Below are 14,285 nucleotides of genomic sequence, written 5' to 3'. Positions count from 1 at the left end.
GCTTTAATTTCTTTTGAAGATAAGACAAAGGTTTTGTAACTCAAACACTCCTCATAGTATGTAAAATAGTTAATACAGAAGCTTGTACACAGTATGCACTCCACAAGTATTATCATTTAATATGCTAAAGCAGAAAGATCAAGGTTCAACTTTAATTTGGTAGAACTCAAAATGAAAAATCTTCAAGTACATCCTTTTAATATGTGACTGGATGGGGGGAAATTTTTAAAGAATTAAAAAGACAATCATGAGGGCAACATGCACCTAACAATTTAAAGTAAAATACTTCCAAATGAATGCATGGTCAAAACACAACAAAAAATGACTTTCTCATTTAACATCTGTGAAAAAAGCAAGGCATACATAAAAGTACAAGAATAAAGAAGTGAAAAAAAAAAAAGGTTTTGAGGAAAAATTAATAGAATTAGCTTATTCAGTCTGAGAAAAGAAGACATGGTAATTTTGTATATAAGAAGGAAAGCTAATACAAACTTATCTATTTTTACTACAGATCAAACAAGAGAACATGGATTGAAATATCAGCATAAAAGATCTATTTAAGGAGGGTAAAATATTTTCTTGACACAGGGTTTTAAGGAAAACTGCAGAAACTTGCTCTTTGAAACTCTGAAAATAATAACTAATCTTCATAATTTCTGATCAAGTACATAGGGTTTCTGAAGTCTGTAGACTAAGACTCTAGGTTTTTACATCAGAAAGTAGTACCTTAAGTGTATTCCATTACTGCTATTGATTTCTATTTCTGGAAAAAGTTACCTTAAACAAGCAGAAAAGATGAGTTTGTAAATTTCTTACTAACTAGGAAGCCAGATGGATTCAAAATATACAACTGCAGTAAAAGTGTGGCTAAAGCAGAAGCAGCAACATAGGATACCCTTTACTAAGTTTTTACTCTGTAGAGGCATTTTATCTACAATATCTTTTTTTTTTATTGTAAACAAATGGGATACATCTTGTTTCTCTGTACATGAAGTAGAGGCATACCATTTGTGTAATCATATATTTACACAGGGTAATGATTTTTGATTCACTCTGTTATTTGTTCCTCCCCCCCACCTCTCCCACCCCTCTTTTCCCTCGATACAATCCCTCCTTCCTCTGTTCTTGCCTCCCTCCCACTCCCCATAATGTGTCATCATCCGCTTATCAGCGAGATCATTCGTCCTTTGGGTTTTTGAGGTTGGCTTGTCTCATTTAGCATGATATTCTCCAATTTCATTCATTTGCCTGCAAATGCCATAATTTTATTATATGCTTTATGGCTGAGTAATATTCTATTGTGTGTGTGTGTGTGTGTGTGTGTGTGTACATATATCACAGTTTCTTTATCCATTCATCAATTGAGGGGCATATAGGTTGGTTCCACAGTCTGGCTATTGTGAATTGAGCAGCTATGAACATTGATGTGGCTGTATCTCTGTAGTATGCTGATTTTAAGTCCTTTGGGTATAGGCCAAGGAGTGGGATAGCTGGGTCAAATGGTGGTTCCATTCCAAGTTTTCTAAGGAATCTCCACACTGCTTTCCAGAGTGGCTGCACTAATTTGCAGCCCCACCAGCAATGTATGAGTGTACCTTTCTCCCCACATCCTTGCCAACACCTATTGTTGCTTGTATTCTTGATAATCACCATTCTAATTGGGGTGAGATGGAATCTTAGGGCAGTTTTGATTTGCATTTCTCTTATTACTAGACATGTTGAACATTTTTTCATATATCTGTTGATTGCTTATAGATCTTCTGTGAAGTGTCTGTTCATTTCCTCAGCCCATTTGTTGACTGGGTTATTTGTATTCTTGGTGTAGAGTTTTTTGAGTTCTTTATATATTCTGGAAATTAGTGCTTTATCTGAAGTATGAGTGGCAAAGATTTTCTCCTGCTCTGTAGATTCTCTCTTTACATTGCTGATAGTTTCCTTTGCTGAGAGAAAGCTTTTTGGTTTGAATCTATCCCAGTTATTGATTTTTGCTTTCATTTCTTGTGCTATGCGAGTCCTGTTAAGGAAGTCTGATCCTAAGCCGACATGTTGAAGATTCGGACCTACTTTTTCTCTATAAGGTGCAGGGTCTCTGGTCTGATTCCAAGGTCCTTGATCCATTTTGAGTTGAGTTTTGTGCAGGGTAACAGATAGGGGTTTAGTTGCATTCTGCTGCATATGGATTTCCAGTTTTCCCAGCACCATTTGTTAAAGAGGTTATCTTTTCTCCATTGCATATTTTTGGCCCCTTTGTCTAGTATGAGAAAATTGTGTTTCTTTGGGTTTGTGTCCATGTCCTCTATTCTGTACCATTGATCTACCTGTATTGTTTGGTATCAATACCATGCCATTTTTGTTACTATTGCTTTGTAGTATAGTTGAAGTTCTGGTACTGCAATACCCCCCGTTTCTCTCTTCCTGCTAAGGATTGCTTTAGCTATTCTGGATTTCTTATTCTTCCAGATGAATTTCATGATCGCTTGTTCTATTTCTATTTCTATTTCAATGATGAGGTACATCATTGGGATTTTAAATGGAATTGCATTGAATCTGTATAGCACTTTAGGTAGTATGGCCATTTTGACAATATTAATTCTTCCTATCCAAGAACGTGGGAGATCTTTTCATCTTCTAAGGTTTTCTTGAATTTCTTTCTTTGGTGTTCTGTAGTTCTCATTGTAGAGGTCTTTCACCTCTTTTGTTAGATTGATTCCCAAGTATTTTTTTTTTTCCGAAGCTATTGTGAATGAGGTAGTTTTCCTAACTTCTCTTTCTGAAGATTCATCACTTATGTATAAATATGCATTGGATTTATGAGCATTGATCTTATATCCTGCTACTTTACTGAATTCACTTACGAGTTCTAAAAGCTTTCTGGTGGAATTTCCTGGTTCCTGTAAATATATAATCATGTCATCAGCAAATAGGGATAGTTTGAGTTCTTCTTTTCCTATTCGTATCCCTTTAATTTCTTTCAATCAAAAGACATATTCTGGCAGATTGGATTAAAAAGAAAGATCCAACAATATGCTACCTGCAAGAGACTCATCTCATAGAAAGAGATACCCACAGACTAAAGGTGAAAGGATGGGAAAAAACATACCATGCACATGGACTCAGCAAAAAAGCCAGAGTATCCATACTCATATGAGATAATGTGGACTTCAAGCCAAAGTTAGTCAGAAGGGATAAAGAAGGACATTTCTTTTTATTTTTTAAATGGGATCCCACTATGTTACCAAGCTGGGCACAAAATTCTGGTCTAACACATTCCTCAAAAGATGATATGGATTGAATGTTTCTTTCTCTGATGAAACTCTGCACCTCAATGCAGATGATATTTGGAGGTTGGATCCTTGGAATGATTAAGTCGTAAGGGGAGAAAAGTATATTGACATTAAAGGCCTTACAAGAAGAACACAGAGCTGGTTTCTTTCTCTGTCCTAAGCTTTTGAGATTCACTGATGAGACAGCTATCTTCAAATCAAGATGTCGAGCCCCAGCAGACCTCAGATATGTAGGTACCTTGATTTTTTACTTCCTAGATTCTAGGATCATAAGAAATATTGTTCTTTATTGAAGCTATCCAGAATATGTGTATTTATTATATCAGCCCCAAATGATTAAGACATTACAAAAAAATATCAATATCACACATCAAATAATTAAACAGTGTAGAATCAGCATTAAAATCTAGGTCTGTCTGACTGAAAAATCCATACCTTACCCCCCAACTTCCCAGTGCTAGGGATTGAACCTAGGGCTTCACACATGTGTGCAACTGCTCTACCACTGAGCTAGCCCCAGTCCTAAAATCCATACTTTTAATCACTGTGTTTTACTGCCTTTCAAACCATATGATATACCTATAAGATCTTGTCCAATATATAAGCCTGCTTTGTTTCACAGCTAATTTTTTATCAAATTGTTTATCCCTTCCTTTTCATAATTAGGAGTTTCTTCCAACCCACATTAGTGAATGTAGGACTTTCTTTGGCCAAAAATAGTGGGAAGTTTTATTTGTTATCTAGGTGGACAGTTGCATAACTCATGTTCATTTTCAGTGGTCCTAGTCATACAAAAGTATGAAAAGAAACTGAAGCCACACACATGCCAGCCTTGAATGGCAAAATGAACATATGTTATTAACAAGGTAATTTCATACAAATAAAGTCATGTGCCATACAATGACATTTTGGAGAACAGAGTGCATATACAATGTTGATCTCTAAGATTGTATCACCTAGTGACATTGTAGCTAGCTGTCTTAGTTTGTGTATGTATACTCTTATGATGTTCATACAATGCTGAAATGCCCAACTATCATTTCTAACAGAATGTATCCCATCATTAAGCAATTCAAAACTGTAATGAACTTCCAAAAAAGTAATTGTATTCAGTCAAAGGGTATTTATTAAACAACTATGCACTGAATAATGAAACCATAGCAATAAAGAGAAATGGCTTTAGTATTCAAAGAGCATAGCTAGTCCAAAAAAATTATACTATAGAACACTTAAGTACTATGAAAGAGAAAATAAATAACACAATACAATATACAGGAAAGGGGTGAGGTCAACTAGATAGTAGCACAGGAAGCCCCAGATCCTCTGTCCCATTATGGAAACATCAATTCAATAAAAATTAAAAATGACATCCTCTGTAAGAAATCCAGAAATCAATTTAGAGACTATGATACTCTGGGCAAAAAAGAAACCAAACATAAAGAAGCCATCAGGAAAATCTATAGCATAATCTTTCCCCTTGACTCAATGAGAAAACTCCCTAGTTCTCAAGTTCTCCCTGGAGAAGTTAAGAGAAGACCAAAACATATATATGTAGTAGTCAGGTTTTTTCAAGTGCTGCCTAAGGAACTGGCTTCTGTCATGCTGAATCTAAGCACTGACAGGAAAGTGCACCAGGTTGAGAATCATTAAAAACAAAGATGATGGATTAGATTAACACATGTTCACTTAACAATTCTAACACACCACTCGTGGGGATGGAAAGAGTTGAGGTCTGTGTCCAATATTCCAGATTTTCAGGATGCTGCTCCAGGCACTGATGTCTGTCTCATCTGCTTTGGTGTGCTGTGTGCTGCTAAGAACAAAGAATAGCTGTGCATCTTGGTGCTGTTTCAGAGGGCTCACAGTACAGCAAACAGGGGCTAATACAACTAATATAGCAACACCCTTTGAGGGAGAGTGCAAAGTACATCAAACAGTTCACCTTTTGGGGACACCACCCAAGGTTCCAGTTTGTCAGCCACTCAACTCAGAGCATTGATGGGACCCAAAGTACTCTAGAAGCCTTCAAACTACTAAGAAGAAAAGGCAGAGCATCTTGCAGCTTTTCCAAAAACCTGCAGTTTTATAGAAAGACACCAGAGTAAAAGATTACATGCTCCTAAAAAAGTAAATCACCAAGTCACTCTAACTAGAAACTTACATATGTAAACCCAAAGATACATTCACAGAAAATATATCAAAGGCTCCCAGAATCTCCAACTGGACTAACTGGTAAAAGTCTTTCCCTGTATGAACCTAGTCTATAAAGACTGAAAAGAGACAGCTATTTGGTGTGTGTATGTGGTGGTGGTGGGAGGGGTGGGATGAACTCAACAGTTAAAAAGACACACAAAGAAACAGGGAAATGAGGCAAAAACAATAACGTAAACTTAATATCTCCAAAAACAAAATGGAAGGATATAAATTATTGAAAAATAATACAAAATAACTACCACAAAGGTGCTCAATGACCTCAGGAAAAAGATGAATTAAGAAAATGAGAATATCAACAATGAGAAATTGCTTTAAAAAATGTAGAGGTGAAGAACACAATAACAGAATTTAAAAATTCAAGCAGACTTGAAAAAGTAAAAGAAAAAAATTCACAAACTTGAAAAACAGATCATCTGAAATTATGAAATTATGCAGAGAATAAAAAAGGAAAAAAAGTGAGAAAGAGTAAAGCAAGCCTAAGAGACATGGTCCATACCATCATGTGGATCACTTTACTCATTATGGGAGTTACAGAAGGAGAAAAGTCAAAGGGTTTGAACATAAATAAGTTTGAACATAAATAATATACTAAAACCTCCCAATCTGGGAATGAACTAGACATCCAGATTCAAGACACCAAAAGCACTTCACTAGGATAAAGCCACAGAAGTCCAAACAAAGACACATTTTAATCACATTGTCAGAAGTCAAAAACCTTATATGTCAGAAGGGAGACATATCCCTTCTGAGAGATAAAGCTTGGTAAGATGGGGGGAAAAAATGTAACAAAAAGGCAATAAGACAGAAAACAATAAAATGGCAATAGTGAAGAACTTAAAATATCTGTCAACCAAGAAAACTCTATCTGGCAAAATGATCTTTCAAAAATGAAATAGGAGTAAAAGCTTTCCCTGATAACCAAAAGCTGAGGGAGTTCAGCACCTGCCTTATAAATGTTAATGTGAATTCTTCAACTTGAAACAAAAGGATACTAGGCAGCAACAAGAAAGCTTATGACAATACAAAGTTCACTGATAAAAATAAATATATAGACAAATGCAGAATACTATATTATGATGTTTAAGTCACTGTTAATTTGCTATATGTTAAAAGACAGTATAAAAACCCCAGCATAACTATAAAAATGATAATGGATACCAATATAAAATGATGTATCATTTGTGATAATAAAATATCTAGAATGGGGAGAAATAAAACAGAAGAGGACAAAAAAGAGTAGCTTAATGGATTTTTTTTAAGTTCAATTATATGTGATTACAAAAGACTCAATTTAGATTTATGGATACACAAAGCATAGAGAAAATACTCCATGTAAATAATAATGAAAAGTAGGAGTGGCCTTATTTACATATAACAAAACACACTAAGTCAAAACTTGTCATAAGAGACAAAGAAGGCTATTTTATGATGATTAAAAGGTCAATTCACCAAGAATATATAAAATTATAAATATATAATATCCAACATCAGAGTACCCAAATATATGAAGAAAACATTATGAAACTAATGGCTAAAACAGACATCAACATAATTATAGTAAAGGATTTCAATATTTCACCGTCAATAATGAATAAAACATCCAGATAGAAGATCGATAAGAAAACTACTTGAACAATGCTATTGATCCATTCAGTTAATTTAAAAAAAGTCAATTATGATATAGCACAGTGAGTAAGGGGAAGAGTGTCAAAGGTAAAACTGGAAATATAGGCAGAGACATAATAGGCAGGAACTTACAAGTCATGTTAAAATTTTATCCTAAAAAGTGAAAAGTTTTTTAAACAGTTTTAAGTGAGAGAATAATATGGTCTGATTAGTGTTTAGTGTTTCAACAATTTTGTTTTTCAAGATCAATTAGTGAAATTGTATTAGAAAAGAATTCCCCACAAAATTAACAAAGGCAAAGTTTCAGATATATCTGGATTCAAGGAAAAACTACATTAAAATAGAAATACAATTTCTGTCTACAACAAAATGGGATCAAATAATCTGAACAAAGTATGACTTCAATATAGTTAAACTAGAGTAACTTAGTTACTTAAAGTAACTTGAAGTCTACCCAGAAATGGCAGGCACATAATTTGAGTTTCCTTTAATAAGATTTTTTCAATTGGCAGAGAGGGAAAGGGGAAAGAAAAAAAAAAACGGGGGATGGAAACACATCTCATGTCTGATTTCCAGGTTTGAATATATCAGGTAGTGTCATGTGATAGTATTAAGAAGTAGAACCTTTAAGAAGTAATCAGGCAATGAGGGTTCTGCCCTTTAGAGACCCTTACTAAAGGGCTTGACAAAGAAAGCTCATTCCTTTTGCCCTTCTGCTTTACGCCATGTGAGAACAGAGCAATTCTCTCTCCAGAGGATGCGGCATCCATGTACCATCTTGGAAGTAGAGAGCAGCCATCAAGAGACACTGAACCTGCCAGTGCCTTGATCTTTGATTTCTCAGCCCTCAGAAATGGGAGAAAATTAATTTCTCTTCTTTTAAAAATTATCCAGACTCAGGTATTCTGTTACTGCCTAAAACTAAGAAACATGGTATGAAAAATGAATGAGTTTTAGTAATAAAGCTGGTGTGCGATATTCTCAAGAGTTATAGTATTTTTTATTTGCATCACCCCTAAAACAGCATCATACACCATTGCATCCATGTGAAACAACCAAAAAAAATAATTCTTGAACTTACCTTAGTCTCAACACAGAACACAATAATCAATCTGTATAGGAAAGCATCAGTTTCAATTTGCTTCCCCCTCCCTTCTCAGTGGCAATCAATTCAAAAGAAAAGAATTAAACTGAATATATACCTAATTAGTTACTCATTTGTGAGGACTTTATGGTAGAGAGAGTCTTACCAACAGTACAGCTGTCTTCAAGTACCACATCAACATTTCTGTCTCTGTACTCAACTCTGAAATCCAGCATACGAGGTTGCCTTTCTACAATCTGCCTAGATGGCACCACAGGTCGAAATGCAGAAGAGGAGGGAGTAGTAGTAGCTGGAGCTGGGTGACTTGCTGGATCAAATGCAGGGCCTTGTATGGTCTCACCTCCATAATCACTAAAATGTTGACAGAAAAGAAGAATTATCATAAAATCATTACAGAATACTACCAGTGACCCTCTTCATCTCTGACTTCTATATTCTACCTATCAAGTTTACATACCAATGTGTCAAAGCCAAACACAGGTTCCACTTCCTCCAATAAAATCTTTTCCAGGGACTAACAGCCACATTATCACATACTCTGAATCATGATTTGACTCATGACTCATTAACTCTACTTTCCACAAAGACCATTTGGAAATTTTACAACTTTAAATCTCAATTTTACCCCATCCAATTTACAAGATTCTGATCTTAAAAGGTATTTTTTTTCCTAGTCCACAAAGAAAACAGAAGCCATCAAGAGGAATTTCCTGTATCTTAACATTAAATCCACAAACTAACCCATATATACACTCTCTCTCACTCTCTCTTCATATAAAATAGAGGGGACATCATTTTTCCTGTGTGAAAAACCTAAAACCATCTCCTTATTAGTTTTACATTAGGGATTATCCTTCCTTTCCTTTCCAATTCTTTAACATCTCCTTGTCTTCTGGATTCTCCCCCACCCCCAGATTCTTTTGAGTAACACTGAAACATGTTCCAATCTTTCATTTAAGAAAAACTAAAAATGAAATCCTGGCTCTGCCTACTTAGTAGCTACTGCATTTATAATACAGGAAAAGTAATTATCTTTGCACAATACCTGGTACCCTAGTAAGATCTCAAACCTCAAACTCGGTGTCTAAAGCCTGACTCATTAATATTTCCCCAAGCCTGATCCTCCATTATTCCTAATATCAGCAGTCCAATCCAGACACCTATAGTGTTAGCCTTGATTCCTTCTCTTCCTCAACCCTCACATCTAATCAGTCCTTTCAATTTCACCTCCTAAATCTCTTTTAGATAAACCATCCACCTTTACTCTCTTAAATCTGCTGCCTTAATCCAAACCACAATCATCTCTTGTACCAACTAATATAATAGCCTCCCAACTGATCTCTTACTATATTCTCTTGCTCCACTGCATTCTTTCCATACCATCCCTACAGTGAAATTAAAGAAATAAATGTCTTTATATAATTATTTCTTAATCTTTCTGTTAATCCTGTCAGCTCTTCTATAACAGGCCTATAAAGACCTGTTTGATTTGAATCCTACCTTCCCATTTGCATCCTATAGTGAAGTATAGGATCACTCTCTATATTAATAATATAGTTGATCACTCTCTGTTAAAAAACACAACTGTCTTCATTTCTTATCTCACCTTGATCCTTCCCATTTCACTGGAGAACACAAGCTATTCCTTCAAAGAATATTTTTCCCTCCCCAAATCAACCTCACTTCCATTTTTCTTATATTTAATTATATTTCATATTTCATATCTCTGACTGAACATATTTCATGTTGCTACCATAGACTAGGTCTAATTCCTTACCGCTATTTATAATTATAAAATTATAAGTGTAATCATTCATCTCCCATCTATGTCCCCACTAGAATATATGTTCCCTAAGAACAAAACTCACATTTGTTTTTAACAGCTCTATCCTCTGTCCCAAGCTCAAATTTTTTTATATGGCAATCAAATAACTCAAGATAATCAAATATTTGCCAAACTAATAAATGAGGAATAATCATTCAAAACACTGACTTTTTTCTGACTTAATCTGTGATATGCATTATCATCTTTTTGTTTCCTCACTAAAGGAAAAGGGTAGGAAGGGAGGGAACATAAAGTGCGGTTTAGTTGCAGCATCATTTTATGTTTCTTCCACCACCACCAAATCTCAGGACCACATCTAAAACATCTTTCTTCTCACCCTGAATTGAAGGAAGAAGAATGGACTGGGAACCTGCACAAGAACAACAATAACCAAGACATACTCAAGTGAAGCACTGTTCAAACAATTAAGCAAGAGAGAATATTTATGTCTATTTCCTTTCATCATACTATTGTTCTGAACAGTTTTTATCAAACTTTAGATTACACAATTGACTCAGTGATTTGTGATCAGTCTTTTAAAGAACAGAAGAGAAATTGTTGGCATGTGTCACTTAAGAGGATCAAGTATTGTTTCATAAAGCTTTGTATTCCATTACATATTTGCATATGTGTGTCTGGGATTCCAAGTGTTTCTTACTGTAGGTTAAAGAAAAAAAAAGTTCAAAAGTAGAGTTAAGATCTCACCAGACAGCATACTTCAGTAATCACTGATCCAAAAATAAAAATCTACCCTCTCTCCCAGTTGTTATACTCTAAGAAAGTAAACCTATAAAGATGACAGGGGAACTGAGAAATGTCCAAAGCAAGAAAGCATGACATTGTTGAAATCCAATGTGACGTCCTAAATGTCTACACAATGACACTTCATACCTCTAATATTTGCCACAACTTCTCAAAATCTATGAAAAACAGCTTAAGACAGTAAGGAGGTCACTGACTTATTGTTTCTTGACTCCACGTATATCCTTTTATATAGTCCATCTGTGATGTGGGAACTGAGATACTGAAAAACTCTGTTCTCCTTTCCTAGACAGTTTCCTCCAACAGGGGATACTACATAGAGGTTAATAGTTAGGAGGAAGGGAGTCAAGACTTCATACTTCCTGGTTGCATGCATTTCCATCAGCATCACCTAAAGATTCTAGTCCTCCTCTGGCTGCTCTCTCTTTTTAAAGCATTCTTATAACTAGCTTTTTCTCCCCCACCCCAACCACCCCCATACTAGAGATTAAAATCATGGCCTCATGCATGCGAAACAAGCGACATCACCAGCCCTATCACCAGCTTCTTCATGTTCCACAGATACCAGCAGGAGCCGGAGCTGGACAATGTATGTTCACAGAGGTCTGACCCCTAGTTTTATAGGATCCCTCTGAGCCTCATAGTTCTGTTATTCTTTTGTTTCCTAAACATAAGAGTGGTAACTTCTTGCAGCAGTTATTATACCTAGGGTTTTTCAGTTTTACCTTTTTGCTCTTTTGTCTTTCATGCCTGTATAACCAATCCCACATTAATGTTTCTATGTTCTAATACCTAAAGTGACTTCATTTTCCTGACTAGATCCTAAGAGAAGGAAAGGGTACCAAGGAAACATACTTTTAAAGATAAGATTGGGCAACTGACTTCATTATGTCCTTGACCTTCAATTCATTGCTATTTCCTTGCCAACAGAAAATGGGATACTAGTGATCCATACCACCTGTTGGCAAAATGATTAAATTATGTGTAGCTAATTATCATGATATGTCAATTGTACACATACCCTCCTACAACATCACCCAGGAAGTCCTAAAGGACACTGGCATTTTAGAATTGAAAAATACATTAAGTAAGGGAATCTGTATCCTTAAAAAACTCTGTAGGGGCTTTTTTCTGTGGGCTGGACTGAAATGGATAGAAGACACCAATGATAGTCTTCCTAATGAGCATGATAAGATACCAGAATGGTAGAGGTCAAATGGCAAAATTTAATGATAAGAAAAAGATGTGAGCAATTACATTAAAGGACAAAAGCAGCAATCAATTTGCAGAGACCTTTAGTAGTGCTTCACTAAGCCACAATATTTCTATGGAACAAAATTAAAGGTCAGACCATTAAAATACTACTTAATCTATAAACAAAAGAAGCATTAAACCTAGCAGCCTAAATCCTAACTTCAGTAACCACAATGGAGAGCCAGTCACTTCCAGAATTTCTCAGCACAAGCAGTTTACAGACATAAATTTGCTGGATTAGGACAATGCAAAAAGACAATGCAACAGAGACACAAGTATGTACTATAAATTTTTTTCTAAGATATCCCCTAAGACACCTGCAGTTGTCTACTAGAGTATCTGTGTACTGATAAAATATTCAAATTTTGGGGGCACTGATAGATTCTGACTCCTAAAATGATGCTAATTCCTGGAGATTTTACAGAAGTGAAAGGTTACGATATAAATGAAGTCTTGACACAAACTGACTCAATTAGTCAATTTTCCCCCCACAGTTATTCCTCCAGACACTAAATATATAACAGAAACACACACACAGTAATTGAGAATAATCCTACATTGATTTCCTGATCCATGGAGTTAGCATTATTAACAAATCATCTTCTACATATTTATTCTCTATACTTATTTGCAAGCACCATGATAAAGCATTTTACTTTCACCTAACACAGTATACCTTCAATGTCTTTTTATGAAGATACTATGTCAATTCTCCTGCTCATTTGTCACAATAATTTAGTCTAGAGAGATCCTGATCACCTAGACATTCCATAGAACAACATTACAGTGATGATAATGAGGACTGAACCTAAAAGAAGAGAAGTAGCAATTTATGTTCTGGTATGACACAAGCAAGCTACACAACACAAAAATGCAGGGGCTTTCCACTTAATAGGAGTCTTCCAACTTGAAAAAGTTTCCGGGGCCCAGTGGTCAAAAACACGTTGGGATGAAAGGTCTATTGCTATACCTTGCATTTCCCATCAATAACAGATAAATAAGTTAACAGAAGAAAAAAACTGGGAAGAGAAAAATTCGGTATGTATAATATGATGGCACCAACCAAAAATAGACTGCTACAATATTATGGTTTCGAACAAAGATATGCCTGAAAAATCAGCAGTGACAGAAAAACCTCCTGGTGGCGATAAGTTAAAAGTTGCACCACAAGTTGACCATTTCCTTTGGAAGAGAGAGCAGCTGAGGTACAAATCTTCATTGAATCATAAGTAACAATTAATGGGCTGGAGAACTGATTAGAACTTGGAAAGAACAATATTGGAAAACTAGGTGACTAGAAAGAATAAGAAACATACATGAAAATGGATCTTTAGAATGGACACAGAACATAAGTATTTGTTTCTCAGATGAATATTCCTATACATTACCCTTTAAAGAAAAGGCTCTCAATAACATAGACATTATTGTTTAGTCAACTTTTTTTTCACTTGCTACTTGTACATTAATGTGCAATGTGGCCATGCCAAAAAGGATAGAGGTCAGGCATGGATACAACATGGACTTTCTCTCATCAAGGGTGAATCTGGTTAGGATAACTATGGAATGCCTAAACTGCAAACAACAGAGACTAATATTAAGTCCCCATATGTCACCATTTCCTAGGGACCTGGTAATAGATTTTTTTAATAATGGAGGAGGCAATGATCTGTCTTCACTGAAAAAGAAAAAAGAAAAAGGAAAACAAACTTCTTTTCTGGATATAAAATGTCTTCTCTAACAGTAATGCTTCTGCTAGCATCACCATTCAGAGGTTTAGAAAATACCTTATTCATCTATGGCTTTCCATATAACCCTGATTCTAACTAATGAACTCAACAGTGAAAGAAGTACAGCACTGAGCTCATTTGTATATGCCATCAGACTTAGCTAGTCTAACAAAACAGGCTTACTAAAAACTCCATAAGTGAAACTCAGTTATAAAACAAGTTGACCTCAAAGATTGGGGCTGCACCTTAATAAAGGATATGGTATATGCTTTACATTAGTGACCAAAACACAAGGCTATTTCTCCAAGGGCCAGAAAATGTGCATAGGAATTAAGTAGTGGGTTCTTTCACTATGTTCAATAACTTAAACAAAATTTTGCTTCTTGCAACTTTGGGCTTCAATGGTTCAAAGATCATAGCTCTTAAGGATGTAATGTTTCCAGAAAACTTTAATTGAATTAGAACCTTGAGATAATGCTTGGCCATTT

At 35.4% G+C, this 14,285-nt stretch overlaps 1 protein-coding gene across 1 annotated transcript in view; it reads right to left on the bottom strand.

Moving 5' to 3' along the window:
• The window catches only part of Faf1 (Fas associated factor 1), a 459,649-nt gene that overhangs the window by 307,340 nt on the left and 138,024 nt on the right, over positions 1-14,285 (bottom strand). The window contains exon 4 of the mRNA XM_047554623.1: positions 8,375-8,580. Within this exon, the coding sequence (XP_047410579.1) occupies positions 8,375-8,580 (206 nt within the window). The remainder of the gene's footprint in view (positions 1-8,374; positions 8,581-14,285) is intronic.

Source organism: Sciurus carolinensis, chromosome 1 (assembly GCF_902686445.1).
Source record: "Sciurus carolinensis chromosome 1, mSciCar1.2, whole genome shotgun sequence".
Lineage (NCBI taxonomy): Eukaryota > Metazoa > Chordata > Mammalia > Rodentia > Sciuridae > Sciurus > Sciurus carolinensis.
Note: the sequence above shows the minus strand (reverse complement) of the source record. Positions and strands in the feature narration are given on the sequence as shown.